Raw genomic sequence first — 13,947 nt, 5'->3', positions numbered from 1 at the left:
AGTGGAGATCCCTGAGGCTTTCAGCTTCTGGCAGGTCACCCGGCGGGTCTGGACGCCTCCCCCACAGCTCCGGGTACAGGCAGACCAGGAGGTCACCATCCACCTGGGAAGAGGAAGAAGGATTAGTGCAAAGGATCAAGCCTTGAGCAGAGGAACAATGCCATATACTCTCAGAAAAGGAGCCCCACAGCATCCTCCTGTTCTTACCACACAGCAGCTAATTGCGGGGCCACGTCTCTTTTCACAGAATATACCTGGGGTGGTAAGCTAAAAATGCCACCCCCACCCCTCCCAGATATCTACATGAAATCATCCCTGGAACCTGTGAATGTTACCTTATTTGGACAAAGAGTGTTTACAGATATAAAGATCTTGAGATGAGCTTGTCCTGCATTATCTGGTTAGGCGTTAAATACCATCACGTGTTCTTGTAAGAGAAAGGCAGAGGGAGATCTGACATGGAAGAGGAGGGGACAGTGTGACCACAAAGGCAGAGGTTGGAGTGCCGTGACCACAAGGGACGCCTGGAGCCTCCAGAAGCTACAGGGACCCAGAACTGATTCTCTCCTGGAGTCTTTGGAGGGGGTGTGCAGCCCTGCCGACATCTTGATTCTGGACTTCTGGCCTCCATAATTAGAAGAGAATAAAAATCTATCATTTTAAGCCACTGTGTTTGTGTGTAATTTGCTACAGGAAATAAATACCCTTTGGAAATTGATTAAAAAGGCACACTGTGAAAGATCAGTCGCTTTATCTTAATATTGGCCCCCAAAGCTGTGCGCTTGCAGATAAAACCCTCAGGGGAGGCAGTCCTTTAACCAGTTATACCAGTTCTGATTCTTCCTAAAGGCATTCAAGTGCGGGGCAGAGAAGGGCCTGTTTCCCAGGGAAGATCAGATCCAAACCTGGGTTACCTTCTGACCCCAGAGGCAGTCTGGGTCTCAGTTAAGCCAAGTTTTGTCTGCTCGTACTCACTGTTTTTCCTACCTCGCCTTAACCCACGTCTCATTTGATTTGTTTAATCCCCCAGAAGCCTACGAAGTTCCTTCCAGCTTTCTGGAGCAATTTCCCACCTCCATGAGTCACAGTCCATAGGTCTTACGCCTCTCAGAGGGTGGTTTATGTGGTGACAGTAGTTATTCTCAGGATGTTAGGTTCCAGCTGCAATTTGGATCCTCAGAAGTGAGACTGACCAGGACTGTGACAAATAGCTTTCCTCATAAAGCCAAGCTATAAGTTGGGAAACACTCTGAAATCCTTGGACTGTATACAGATATGGAGGGGTTCTTTTTGGATGTTACCCTGTGCTAATTCTCAAAGAGGAGGGGAAGGAGGTGTAGTTTGTGGAAAAGATTTGGTTCTTTCCAGCCATTTCATTCAACCTAGAAAAAACATTTTTTGACTTTATTGCTTTGGGCGGCAGGCGGAGGGGAATGATCTAAATGAAGTGGCTGACACAGCTACCTGGGTCAAAGCGTGACTTCACAGTGCGATTCAAAAAGACAACTGGGGCCACACCTGTTTGTGTGCAGAGGAGGGGGCTGACATGCCCAGGAAGCTTGGTGGGAAAACCAGTCAGAGATGAGCCTGTGGCCACTTTCTAGTCTGATGGTGCCACATCTGGCTCTCAGGAGAGGTAAGTAGTAGGAACAGGGAGCACATTGCTCCTGAACCTGGATCTGTGACTTATTTAGTTTGGTGGAACTTCCCTGCTCTGTTCATCTTGGAGAGACATGACTGTGTGCAGATTTCTAACCCACAGGAGCAGAGCCACTTAGGAAGCAGGCCGAAGGCGTGTTAAAGCCCCTGAGGGTGCTGAAACCCAAGCAGACCCGGCCATTATTTCATCTGCAGAAGTAAATGAGGCTGATTGACTCTATCGCCACAGCAAATCAAAATGTCCCTGGCATGTCCATGACCTCTTCTTCGTTTCACACAGCTTGGCAAAGGCAGTCTTCCAGCCTCTCGTATCCCTGGTGAATGTCAGGCCTGCCTTTCAATCAACTTTTATTTCCAAATATACATTTCAGCAATTTTTCAGGAGCTGGGGTGGGGGCTTTAAGAAAGGAGAGGTACAGGCTATGTTACAGTTCAGGAAGGGTATAAAAGGACATTAATCATTCCCGTGGAAACCTTCCCGTCAGCAAGTCAAACTGCTGATATTAATGAGTGTGTTTCATATTTCACTGAGGCTCTCCTGGTTTCAGCTGCTCCTTATGACTCAGCTGGCAGAACACAAAGTGGTTGCCTAAGGAGTGGGTGAACGTCCCACAGACAGGCAGTAAAGGGGTGTTTCAGGGCTCTGCCAAGTCTCCCCAGGCTCAGGGCACCATGTGGATGCCAACTCCAAGCCCATCCATTATTCCTTTAGCTGCTGCCTGACATGGTGAGGGGGAAGGGCACTGCTCAGTGGGACTCATGGCTGCTCTAAGCTCAAGGAAGATGGAAGAGGCAGAGACTGTGGCTATTGTTCTGGGTTATATAAGGAACCCAAGTGCAGAGAATGTACAGTTGGCCCCCGAACAACACCAGGTATGAACCACACGGGTCCACTTGTACTCAGATTTCTTTCACTAAATATCTATTAGAGAACTACACCATCTACAGTTGGAGCAGCAACTGTACAGTTATGCATGGATTTTTGACTGCTCAAGGTCATTGTCCCTAACCTTTGTTTAGCTCAAGGGTCAACTGTAAACCCAAAGTTGAAGCAACTATGGGAAATGAAAATTTATTTCAACTTTAACAAGAGGCAAGCCTTTGTAGAAGAGAGGATATTTCCTCAGCTAAAATGGAGTACTGATGAGCAAAGGCATATAGTTATAAGAAAGGGGAGGGGTTGTTGGGGTATAGACTGGTGATCACTATCCCCTAAGCACTTCTACCACAACGTGTTTTTTTTCCCTCTTAAAACCAGCCTTCTTGCTGCAGGATGAGAACTCTCTTTTGCCAGGGCCTGGAATATTCCCAGCCCCTAAACCGACCTTTTCAGGCCCTTGGGAAGCCCAGGCAGCTTTAGCTGACTGAGTGGTGAGGGGACAAACAACTGAGAAAGGAAGCTTGTCCTGGGGGATGTCTTCTGTGCAGTGGGGAGTCTGGTGGGCCGGGCCGACAGACAGCGTGGCTCCTTGGCCATCAGGCTCCCTCGCTGGCACTCAGTGTCTCTTGCTCTCATAGGACTTAACAAGGGCTGGCCATGAGCCTGGCTGCAAGTCCAGGCCCATCCTGGGGAGGGGCTGGTGGACTCACCGGGAAGGGCAGTCTCTCCGGTTGCAGGGGATAGGCTGCACAGCAGGGCGCACCTTCCCCGCGCAGTGAGTGGGGTCCACCTCCATGTTGTTTAGGAGACACCGCAGGCGGGGCTGCTGAACACCCCTGTTGCCACAGGAGGCCGAGCAGGTCACCGGTCTGTCCACAGACCACCAGTAATCTGTCACAGGAGGAGAATCAGAGGTGAAAAGAAGGTGGCATCAATGCTTATGCTCATCAATGTTCCTTCTGAGCTGGGCGGAGCAGGGAGGGCATGAGGTGCTGTTATGAATGAGGCTGTGCCCCGTGATGCTTCCTGTGGTGCAGTGGTAAAGAATCCACCTGCCAGTGTATGAGATGCAGGTGTGATCCCTGGGTCAGGAAGATCTCCTGAAGAAGGAAATGGCAACCCACTCTAAGATTCTTGCCTGGGAAATCCCATGGAGAGAGGAGCCTGATGGGCTACATCCATGGGGTTGCAAAGAGTTGGATACATCACTTAGTGACTAAAAAAAAGTGCCCCTCAGTGGGCTCCATTCCCAACAGATCTGGGCAAGTCACATGGTCTCCAAGGGCCTGAGCTGGCTCATCCATAAAGTGAGTACCGTTCCCTTATCTCATCATGCTACTGGAGAACAGGATATAAAGAAAGTACAGGGCCTAGCCCTGGGCTTCCCAGATGGTGCCAATGGTAAAAACCCGCCTGCCAATGCAGGAGACATAAGGGATGTGAGTTCAGATCCTCTGAAGGAGGGCATGGCAACCCACTCCGTTCTTGCTTGGAGAATCCCATGGACAGAGGAATCTGGTGGGCTACAGTCCATGGGGTTGCAAAGTGTTGGACACGACTGAAGCAACCGAGCATGCGTGAAGTGCTGGGTCTAGCCTGGGACCTGGCACCTAGAACTTCATCAGTGGCTGTAGCTCTCCTATTTTAAAACCTACTTCCTAAAGTACTTTTATTCCCCCTGTTGATTTACCAGAAGGTGACTTTATTTTTCAACAAAGAGATATAAAAATACAAGAGGTACTCAACAATGATATTTAAAAGTCCATATTGGAGCTGGACTTTGTATATGTTACAGAAAAACAGCCTATTAAAAGAATATTCACTTATGGAGACTATGACATCAGTCAGAAAGGCCATTTCTTTGGATTTTCTATTGGGGGGTCTGGGACTCACTGGTAGGAGAACTGTTAAAAATAACTGTGGGCTGGTAAATTTTGAGTGCTTATTTGTACAGTTGTGTTTTACAAAACTTGCAGATGGACACTGCCTTCTGGTTTTCAGCAGAGACTGGCTGGCTGACAAGAAAATGCAACACTGACTTTCCTATCTGGAAGGCCAAATGGTGGTGGAGGGTGTTTCAGGGGAAAACCTACGGACTCAGAAAAATCTCCATCCTTATGTGCTATTCTGGAACGAACTCTGTCCCTTCCCATGGAAGCCTCCATTTTAGGATACGTGCAGTAGAATTTTGCTTTCCTTATAAGAGTAGAACCAGCCTATGGAAAACTCAAAGGCCTCACTTAGTTTCTATAACAAGGCCAGTTTGGGCTCCTTTCCCACTCTGCTGCGCTCATTTGCTACCTTTCTTGGGGCAGTGAATGCAGGCCCCATCCAAAGGCTCTCGGACCCACCCGTGTGCCTGGCAGGTGAACGTGTGAGCCACACAGACTCCTCAGTCTGCTCACGGACAGACCACAGGGCAGGGGCCAGGCAAGCACTCGACATGTGACTGTAGCTGAAGACTTCTGCATGACTCACCAGTCCTGGTGCCAGCCCCGACTCTCCAAGGCAGGGGACAGCAACCACATGGTTCACATCAAGAGGAAATTTTAAACCAACCCAACAGAGAAAACTTGTATTTCCCTAACAGGCAAGTGTGTGTGTTCTTTAGTGGTTAGGCCAGCATAAAGAAGACATCTGCTCTCCTATGTGGATCTCCTTGGTCCTGAGCAGCAGTGACATGATGAGCAGGAGGGCACATCTATGAAAGTAGCACTGACTTTTCCAGGTTCTGCTGAGATGCAGACAAGTGGCTTTTCTGAAGAGAGCCTCATGGTATGGCAACATGGTTGGGTTTCCATTTTCACACTCTAAAGAACCACTGGGGATCAGAAATCACTTTGTTCTGCTAGAGAATTAGATTCCCAAGTAGACTCTCTTTTTCAAGAAGCAAGCCTGGCACCCAGGACCTGAAGGGTTTCTTACCTTGGATCACTAAAAAGGCCTTCTGCACGAGCATTCCTGCCTCATTCTGAGCAAGGCAGCTGAAGTCCCCGTGAGATCCACCGCTAAGATTTGCAACCTGGAGAATCTGTCCAGCTGCCAAGATATGATACATCAGTCCTGTGACATTGGCCACTGGCTGGTCACCGTGGAACCAGGTAATATTGGGAGTAGGGTCGCCTTTGACAGGGCAGCCTAGAAGGAGAGGAGAAGAGAGGTAAGCCATGGATACAGCCAAAAAGGACACATTCCTGATGAGCTGCTTGACTATGTCCATGGATTTTGAGGCCATACATTCAGTGTTGCTTCCCTATGACATTCCCAAGCAAATAGGAGATATTTCTGTTCTCTGGGATACTGGGAAAGTGACTATTCATTCAACTCAAGGAAAAAATCCTAGGGAACATGAAGTACCTATTTTAAGCTATGTCCCTGTCATAATTAAAAAAAAATGAAGCAATTAAGATTTGCTCATTGAATGTGATTTCACAGATTAATTAGTTCCTATGCCATTTTTAAAAATTGTATGATTGCTTTACAATATTGTGTTGGCCTCTGCCATAAATCAACATGAATCAGCCACAGGTATGCATATGTCCCCTCTCTCCTGAGCCCACCTCCCATCTCCCACCCCTTTAGGTTGTCACAGAGCACTGGGTTGAGCTCCCTGTGTCACAGAGCAAATGTTTTACACATGGTAATATGTTTCAATGCTCCTCTCTCCATTCATCCCACCCTCTCCTTCCCTCACTGTGTCCACAAGTCTGTTTTCTATGTCTGCATCTCCATTGCTGCCCTGCAAAAAGGTTCATGAGCACCATCTTTCTAGATTCTGTAAGTGTGTTAATATACAATATTTGTCTTTCTCTTTTTCACTTATTTCACTTTGTATAACAGGCTCTTATACTGAAAGAAGTCACTTCTTCAAATGTAATGTTTTGGGGGAAAAAACCCGTGTATTAAATAGTGATAATTAAGAATCAAACTTCAATTGGTAACTGTCCAGTGTCTGCCTCCATTTTATGCTTTATGTGATTTTCATGCCCCAAATTTTCAACAGAGACTAGAAAAACAATTTTAAACACTGATCTCATTTCTCTGTAAGTCAAGAACTTTGGTCTTTTGACAGCTCTTCTGACAGCTAAGCCTGCACTGGACATGTACATTGTCATACTTATTACATAGTCATTTAACTTATTTTGTTACATTAAAATTCTGAAATATTAAACTGAGATATGGTGTCTATTTAGCAGCATAAAATTAATAAAATAAACTGCAACTGTGAGAGAAACTCATTACCTCTAAATTTGTACTTGCTGAATTTGCTGTTGTGACTCCAGAAATTTAGCTTCCAGAGAAAAATTATTTGAAAATTTCAGAATGCAAGATAAATCATTCAAAATAAAGATACTAGAGGTTTTTTACTCAGTTCAATTCAATCGCTCAGTTGTGTCTGGCTCTTTGCGATCCTATGGACTGCACAGTTCACTTCAAAAATATGTATTTGGTGCATAGTGTTCTGGGGACAGTTAAGTAAGTAATGACTATCTTCTCTTTTTCAAGGAGCTCTCAACTGGTATGGGATGCAAAAAAAGCACACCAATAAAGCTGAGATGTAGGCAGAAGATGGGATCAGTGAGACATACAGATGGTCACCTGCATGGATGTGTGTGCTTATGGATCTGTATGGAGAATGGATCTCCTAACGTTGACTTGTGCTGTGTTCTGGGGGCAGCACTGTTAGGATTTTTATAAGATGGCAGCGTTAACACAGAAAAGGTCTTTAAAGAGATGATCTAGCTTACTGCCAGAGGCCCAGAGATGTTAAGTAATGTTAAGAGACCATTCCAAGATCAAAGCCAGACCTTCTCTGTGACTCATTGCCTTCTGTTCTTTCCTCTATACCTACTACTTGTCTGGCGGGGCACCAACAATTTATTTGGTTGGCCAAAAAGTTTGTCTGAGTGTTTGGCCAACTCAGTACTTAGGCACTTTGATACCTCCTTTCCTTGTCTGCTTACTCCCTTTATTCCCTTGCCTTTTTACATTTTCACTGTGGTTGTGTAGGTTGAAGTAGCAGCAACAGACTGCTTCTGCAGAAGGGCCCTGGAAAAACAATGCTAAAATTGACCCTCAGAAGTTCAGCCTGGAATATCATTGCAGGACCGTTTCCCACTCCTCCCTATGTGGACTCACTCTGCAGTGTAATTTTGCAGGGCCCTCCCATGATGGGTGGACTATACTTCCCTTCCTCCTGACTTTAGTTTTGGCCATGTGACTACCCTGGCTGATAAAATGGCTACTAACAAACACTAGAAATGAAAAATCTGAAAAGGAAATTAAGACAGTTCCAGGATTTCCCTGGTGGTTCAGTGGTTAAGAATATGCCTGCCAATGCAGGGGACACAGGTTCAATCCCTGGTCTGAGAGGATTCCACGGGCTGCAGGGCAACTAATACCCTGCAACACAACTAAACTGAGCCCATGCTCCTAGAGCACATGCTCTGCAACAAGAGAAACCACAATGAGGAGCCTGCACGCTGCAACTAGAGAGTAGAGAGCAGCTAGAGAGTACTAGAGTACTCTAGAGAGTAGCTCCTGCTTGCCATAACCTAGAGAAAGCCCATGTGCAGCTACAAAGATGCAGAGCAGCCAAAATAATAAATAGCATTTAAAAAGAAAACAATTCCATTTATATGACTATCAAAAACAATAAAATACTTAAGAATAAACTAAACCAAGTAGGCAAAAGACCTGTACACTGAAAATTACAAAACATTGCTAAAATAAAGAAAAACATAAATGAATGAAGGGATACAAGAGAGTGAAAACGTGACTCACACAAATGGAGAAAATATTTACAAATCAGATCTGATAAGAGATTAATATATAAAGATACAGAAAGAATTCCTACAACAACAAAAACCACTAACCAAATTTAAAAATGAGCAAAACACTTGAATAGACATTTTTCAAAGATAGGCAAATGTTAATAAGTATGTGAAAAGATGCTCAGCATCATTAATTGCTATAGAAACACAAATCAAAACCACAATGAGATACCAGTTTATGACCATTGCTGCTAAGTCGCTTCAGTCGTGTCCGACTCTGTGCAACCCCATAGATGGAAGCCCACCTGTCCCTGGGATTCTCCAGGCAAGAACACTGGAGTGGGTTGCCATTTCCTTCTCCAATGCATGAAAGTGAAATGTGAAAGTGAAGTCGCTCAGTCGTGTCCGACTCTTAGCGACCCCATGGACTACAGCCTACCAGGCTCCTCCATCCATGGGATTTTCCAGGCAAGAGTACTGGAGTAGGGTGCCATTGCCTTCTCTGTTATGACCATTAGGATGGCTATTATTTAAAAACGAGAAAAAAACATTAACTAGAATTGATGAAGATGTGGGAAAATTATAATGCTTATGTTTTGCTGGTGGAAATGTAAAATGGTGCAGCCACTGTGGAAGACAGTATCAAAACTCCTAAAAAAAATTAGAATTACTCAGCAGTTATTCTACTTCTCTACTCATCTCACACGCTAGTAAAGTAATGTTCAAAATTCTCCAAGCCAGGCTTTGGCAATACATGAACCATGAACTTCCAGCTGTTCAAACTGGTTTTAGAAAAGGCAGAGGAACCAGAGATCAAATTGCCAACATCTTCTGGATCATGGAAAAAGCAAGAGAGTTCCAGAAAAATATCTATTTCTGCTTTATTGAGTATGCCAAAGCCTTTGACTGTGTGGATCACAATAAACTGTGGAAAATTCTGAAAGAGAAGGGAATACCAGACCACCTGACCTGCCTCTTGAGAAACCTGTATGCACGTCAGGAAGCAACAGTTAGAACTGGACATGGAACAACGGACTGGTTCCAAATAGGAAAAGGAGTATGTCAAGGCTGTATATGGTCACCCTGCTTATTTAACTTCTCTGCAGAGTTCATCATGAGAAACGCTGGGCTGGAAGAAACACAAGCTGGAATCAAGATTGCCAGGAGAAATATCAATAACCTCAGATATGCAGATGACACCACCCTTATGGCAGAAAGTAAAGAAGAACTAAAGAGGCTCTTGATGTAAGTGAAAGAGGAGAATGAAAAAGTTGGCTTAAAGCTCACCATGCACTGGGATGACCCAGAGGGATGGTATGAGGAAGGAGGTAGGAGTAGGGTTCAAGATGGGGAACACGTGTACAACCATGGCAAATTCATGTTGATGTATGGAAAAATCAATACAATATTGTAAAGTAATTAACCTCCAATTAAAATAAATAAATTTATATTAAACAAAAAAAAGCTCAACATTCAGAAAACTAAGATCACAGCATCTGGTCCCATCACTTCATGGCAAATAGATGGGGAAACAGTGGAAACAGTGACTGACTTTATTTTTTTGGGCTCCAAAATCACTGCAGATGATGACTGCAGCCATGAAATTAAAAGACATTTACTCCTTGGAGGGAAAGTTATGACCAACCTAGATAGCGTATTAAAAAGCAGAGACATTACTTTGTCAACAAAGGTCTGTCTAGTCAAGGCTATGGTTTTTCCAGTAGTCATGTATGGATGTGAGAGTTGGACTATAAAGAAAGCTGAGTGCCGAAGAATTGATGCTTTTGAACTGTGGTGTTGGAGAAGACTCTTGAGAGTCCCTTGGAGTGCAAGGACATCCAACCAGTCCATCCTAAAGGAGATCAGCCCTGGGTGTTCATTGGAAGGACTGATGTTGAGGCTGAAACTCCAATACTTTGGCCACCTGATGTGGAGAGTTGACTCATTTGAAAAGACTCTGATGCTGGGAGGGATTGGGGGCAGGAGGAGAAGGGGACGACAGAGGATGAGATGGTTGGATGGCATCACCGACTGAATGGACCCTTTTGGGTAGACTGGCAGTTGGTGATGGACAGGGAGGCCTGGCGTGCTGCGGTTCATGGGGTTGCAAAGAGTCAGACACGACTGAGCAATTGAACTGAACTATTCTACTTCTGGCTATATATCCAAAAGATTTGAAAGCAGGACTTGAATAGATATTTGTACACCAATGTCCACGGCAGCATTATTCATGATAGCCAAATGGTGAAAACGACTCAGAGGGCCATCAACAGATGGTTGGATAAGCAAATGTGATAAATATATATGATGAATATTATTCAGCCTTAAAAGGGAATAAAATTCTGATACATGTGACAACATGGATTAAACTTGAAAACATTAAGTACAGGAAGTCAGACAACATAGGATAAATATTGTATGACTCCCCTTATATGAGATACCTAGAGTAGCCAAATTTGTAGAAACAGAAAGTGAATAGTAATTACCAGGGGCTGGAGGAAGGAGGCAATGGAGTATTATTATTTGATGGTTTGGATTTCCGTTTAAGATGATGAATAAGTTCTGGAGATGGATAGTGTGAGGTTGTGCAACAGTAGGAATGTAATTAATGCCACTGAATTGTACACTTAAAAATGGTTAAAATTGTAAATTGTATGTTATGTGTATTTTCCCATAATAAAATAACTGAGGTGGCGATGTGCTGGGTTTCAATGTGCCAGTTTCAACCCTAGACCTTGAGAAACCTGGTGAGTTTTTGCTTGTGTTCTTGTGCCTTTGCCATCACTGTAGAAGAACATGCCTGGACGAGCCTGATGGTCCCAAGGGCAAGATGAGAAAAATGTGGAGAAGAGCCGTCAGTCCAGCCAAACCCAGTTAGATCAGCTGAACTAAGGAAGATCAGTAAGAATAAGTGACTATTATTTTAAGCCATTGTATCTTGGGGGTTTATATAATGCATCTTCAGGGGTGGGGTGAGGTAACTGATACATTTAGGGAATAGGGGCTTCCAGATCACCTGTGGATCCAAGGCATCCAGAAGGATGGAGTTGCTACCTGTGTGCTGACCCAGCTCTCACCTGACCTGGATCACATCTCAGAGGAGCAGGCTCCCCACATGCTTCTGAGGGCATCTAGGCATCTATATGCCATGAGGTTCATGGTGGTATCACTGTACTCCTGTTACGATATGAGGGTGCAAATGGCCTTGGGGAGAGGTGCATAGAGATCAAGCCATTGGGGACCTCTAGGGACCCAGCAGCACCCACTCCCTCCAGTCCCAAATGTCGTCTGGAGTCAGACGTTGGTTTAATTTTCTAATAAAAGGCAGGGAAGCTGTATGTTTGTTTAGGCATACAGCATGATTTCAAAACTGAAGTTTGAAACAAGTACAGCTTCTTTGACTTACAGATCTACAGATCTATGTCTTCCTATCCCATTTGCTTTAAAGAAGAAAAGGTGCCATATGCTGCTGAGATGCTGGCAGCAATAATTGTTTTATTTGGTTGTTGTGGACAGAGTACCATGAGGCTGACTAGATTCCAAATCGAAAAATAAGAACCTTGCTCTTCCCAAGGAAACAGGAGATATTTGGCCAGGGAATCTCTCAATTTAGCTTTAATCTTCATTTTTCCAACTCCATTAGGATTAGTTTTCTGAGAGACCATTCAGGCAGGGAAAGGAGTGATAGCAGCCACAGGCTGTTTTCTATGGCTGATAAAGTTACTTATCCAGGAGCCAGAAATCTTAGTCGGCTAAGTGGTACATATCATACCGTTCATACTGTTCATGGGGTTCTCACGGCAAGAATACTGAAGTGGTTTGCCATTCCCTTCTCCAGTGGACCACATTCTGTCATTCCACATTTTGAACAGTATGAAAAGGCAAAATGATAGGATACTGAAAGGGGAACTCCCCGGGTTGGTAGGTGCCCAATATGCTACTGGAGATCAGTGGAGAAATAACTCCAGAAAGAATGAAGGGATGGAGCCAAAGCAAAAACAATACCCAGTTGTGGGTGTGACTGGTCATAGAAGCAAGGTCCAATGCTGTAAAGAGCAATATTGCATAGGAACCTGGAATGTCAGGTCCATGAATCAAGGCAAATTGGAAGTGGTCAAACAGGAGATGGCAAGAGTGAATGTTACATTCTAGGAATCAGCAAACTAAAATGGACTGGAATGGGTGAATTTAACTCAGATGACCATCATATCTACTACTGTGGGCAGGAATCCCTTAGAAGAAATGAAGTAGCCATCATGGTCAACAAAAGAGTCTGAAATGCAGTACTTGTATGCAATCTCAAAAACAACAGAATGATCTCTGTTTGTTTCCAAGGCAAACCATTCAACATCACAGTAATCCAAGCCTATGCCCCAACCAGTAAAGCTGAAGTAGCTGAAGTTGAACGGTTCTATGAAGTCTTACAAGACCTTTTAGAACTAACACCCCAAAAAGAAGTCCTTTTCATTACAGGGGACTGGAATTCAAAAGTAGGAAGTCAAGAAACACCTGGCTGCTGCTGTTGCTGCTAAGTTGCTTTAGTCGTGTCCGACTCTGTGCGACCCCACAGACAGCAGCCCACCAGGCTCTGCCATCCCTGGGATTCTCCAGGCAAGGACACTGGAGTGGGTTGCCATTTCCTTCTCCAATGCATGAAAGTGAAAAGTGAAAGTGAAGTCGCTCAGTTGTGTCCGACTCTAGCGACCCCATGGACTGCAGCCTACCAGGCTCCTCTGTCCACGGGATTTTCCAGGCAAAAGTACTGGAGTGGGGTGCCATTGCCTCCTCTGGAAACACCTGGAGTAACAGGCAAATTTGGCCTTGGAGTACAGAATGAAGCAGGGCAAAGGCTAATAGAGTTTTGCCAAGAGAACGCACTGGTCATAGCAAACACTCTCTTCCAACAACACAAGAGAAGACTCTACACATGGACATCATCAGATGGTCAACACCAAAATCAGATTGATTATATTCTTTGCAGCCAAAGATGGAGAAGCTCGGGACTCTCTCTCCCACGTGCGTGTGCTCTTCTCTCTCTCTCTTTCTCTCTCTCTCTCTCTCACTCTCCTGCTATCTTCTAAATAAAATAGAGCTGTAACACTGATTTGCTTAAGAGCTGTAGCACGGTTTGTCCAAGACCTGAGAGCTGTGACGTGCCGAGGGCTTTAATGTCCATTACTCCAAATCTTTGTTGTGACGAGACAAAGAACCGAGGAACATACACTCGCGTGACATTTATGGTGCCGTGGCTTGGGTTTAACCTGGCTGAAACAACCTCTACGTGGAAGAGGCCAAGCACAATAGGAGCCCAACTCAGCGAAGCTCCCGTGCTAGAAGTGGAAGGTGAAGAAACCCAGCGCGGGGGAAGGCCCATCGTGCTGGAAACTGGGACAACGAAAACCAAACTCAGCAGAAAACTCACGTGGCCGTCTCAGATTCCAGAAGACCTCCAGTTAAGGTCAACCAGCTACAACATGCAGTGCCAGTTCAACAAAGATATAAAACTACAGCTGACCACAAAAAATATCACATACCCTTGGACACCGCTATAAGGACTCTGAGGATTGAGACTAACAAGAGGGGGAGGCCCAATACCCCTTGCCACCCCAGTTCAGCAGGAAGTAGCCAGAAAGA

General features: G+C 44.9%; 1 protein-coding gene across 1 annotated transcript in view; it reads right to left on the bottom strand.

The window, feature by feature from the left end:
- Positions 1-13,947, bottom strand: part of ADAMTSL1 (ADAMTS-like 1) — a 496,626-nt gene that overhangs the window by 41,204 nt on the left and 441,475 nt on the right. The window contains exons 24-26 of the mRNA XM_010857061.1: positions 5,465-5,677; positions 3,250-3,430; positions 2-103 (exon numbers count right to left, since the gene is read on the bottom strand). Coding sequence (XP_010855363.1) covers positions 2-103; positions 3,250-3,430; positions 5,465-5,677 — 496 coding nt within the window. The remainder of the gene's footprint in view (position 1; positions 104-3,249; positions 3,431-5,464; positions 5,678-13,947) is intronic.

Source organism: Bison bison, unplaced genomic scaffold (assembly GCF_000754665.1).
Source record: "Bison bison bison isolate TAMUID 2011002044 unplaced genomic scaffold, Bison_UMD1.0 scf7180017864376, whole genome shotgun sequence".
Taxonomy (NCBI): Eukaryota; Metazoa; Chordata; class Mammalia; order Artiodactyla; family Bovidae; genus Bison; species Bison bison.
This window is presented reverse-complemented; position numbering and strand designations above follow the sequence as displayed.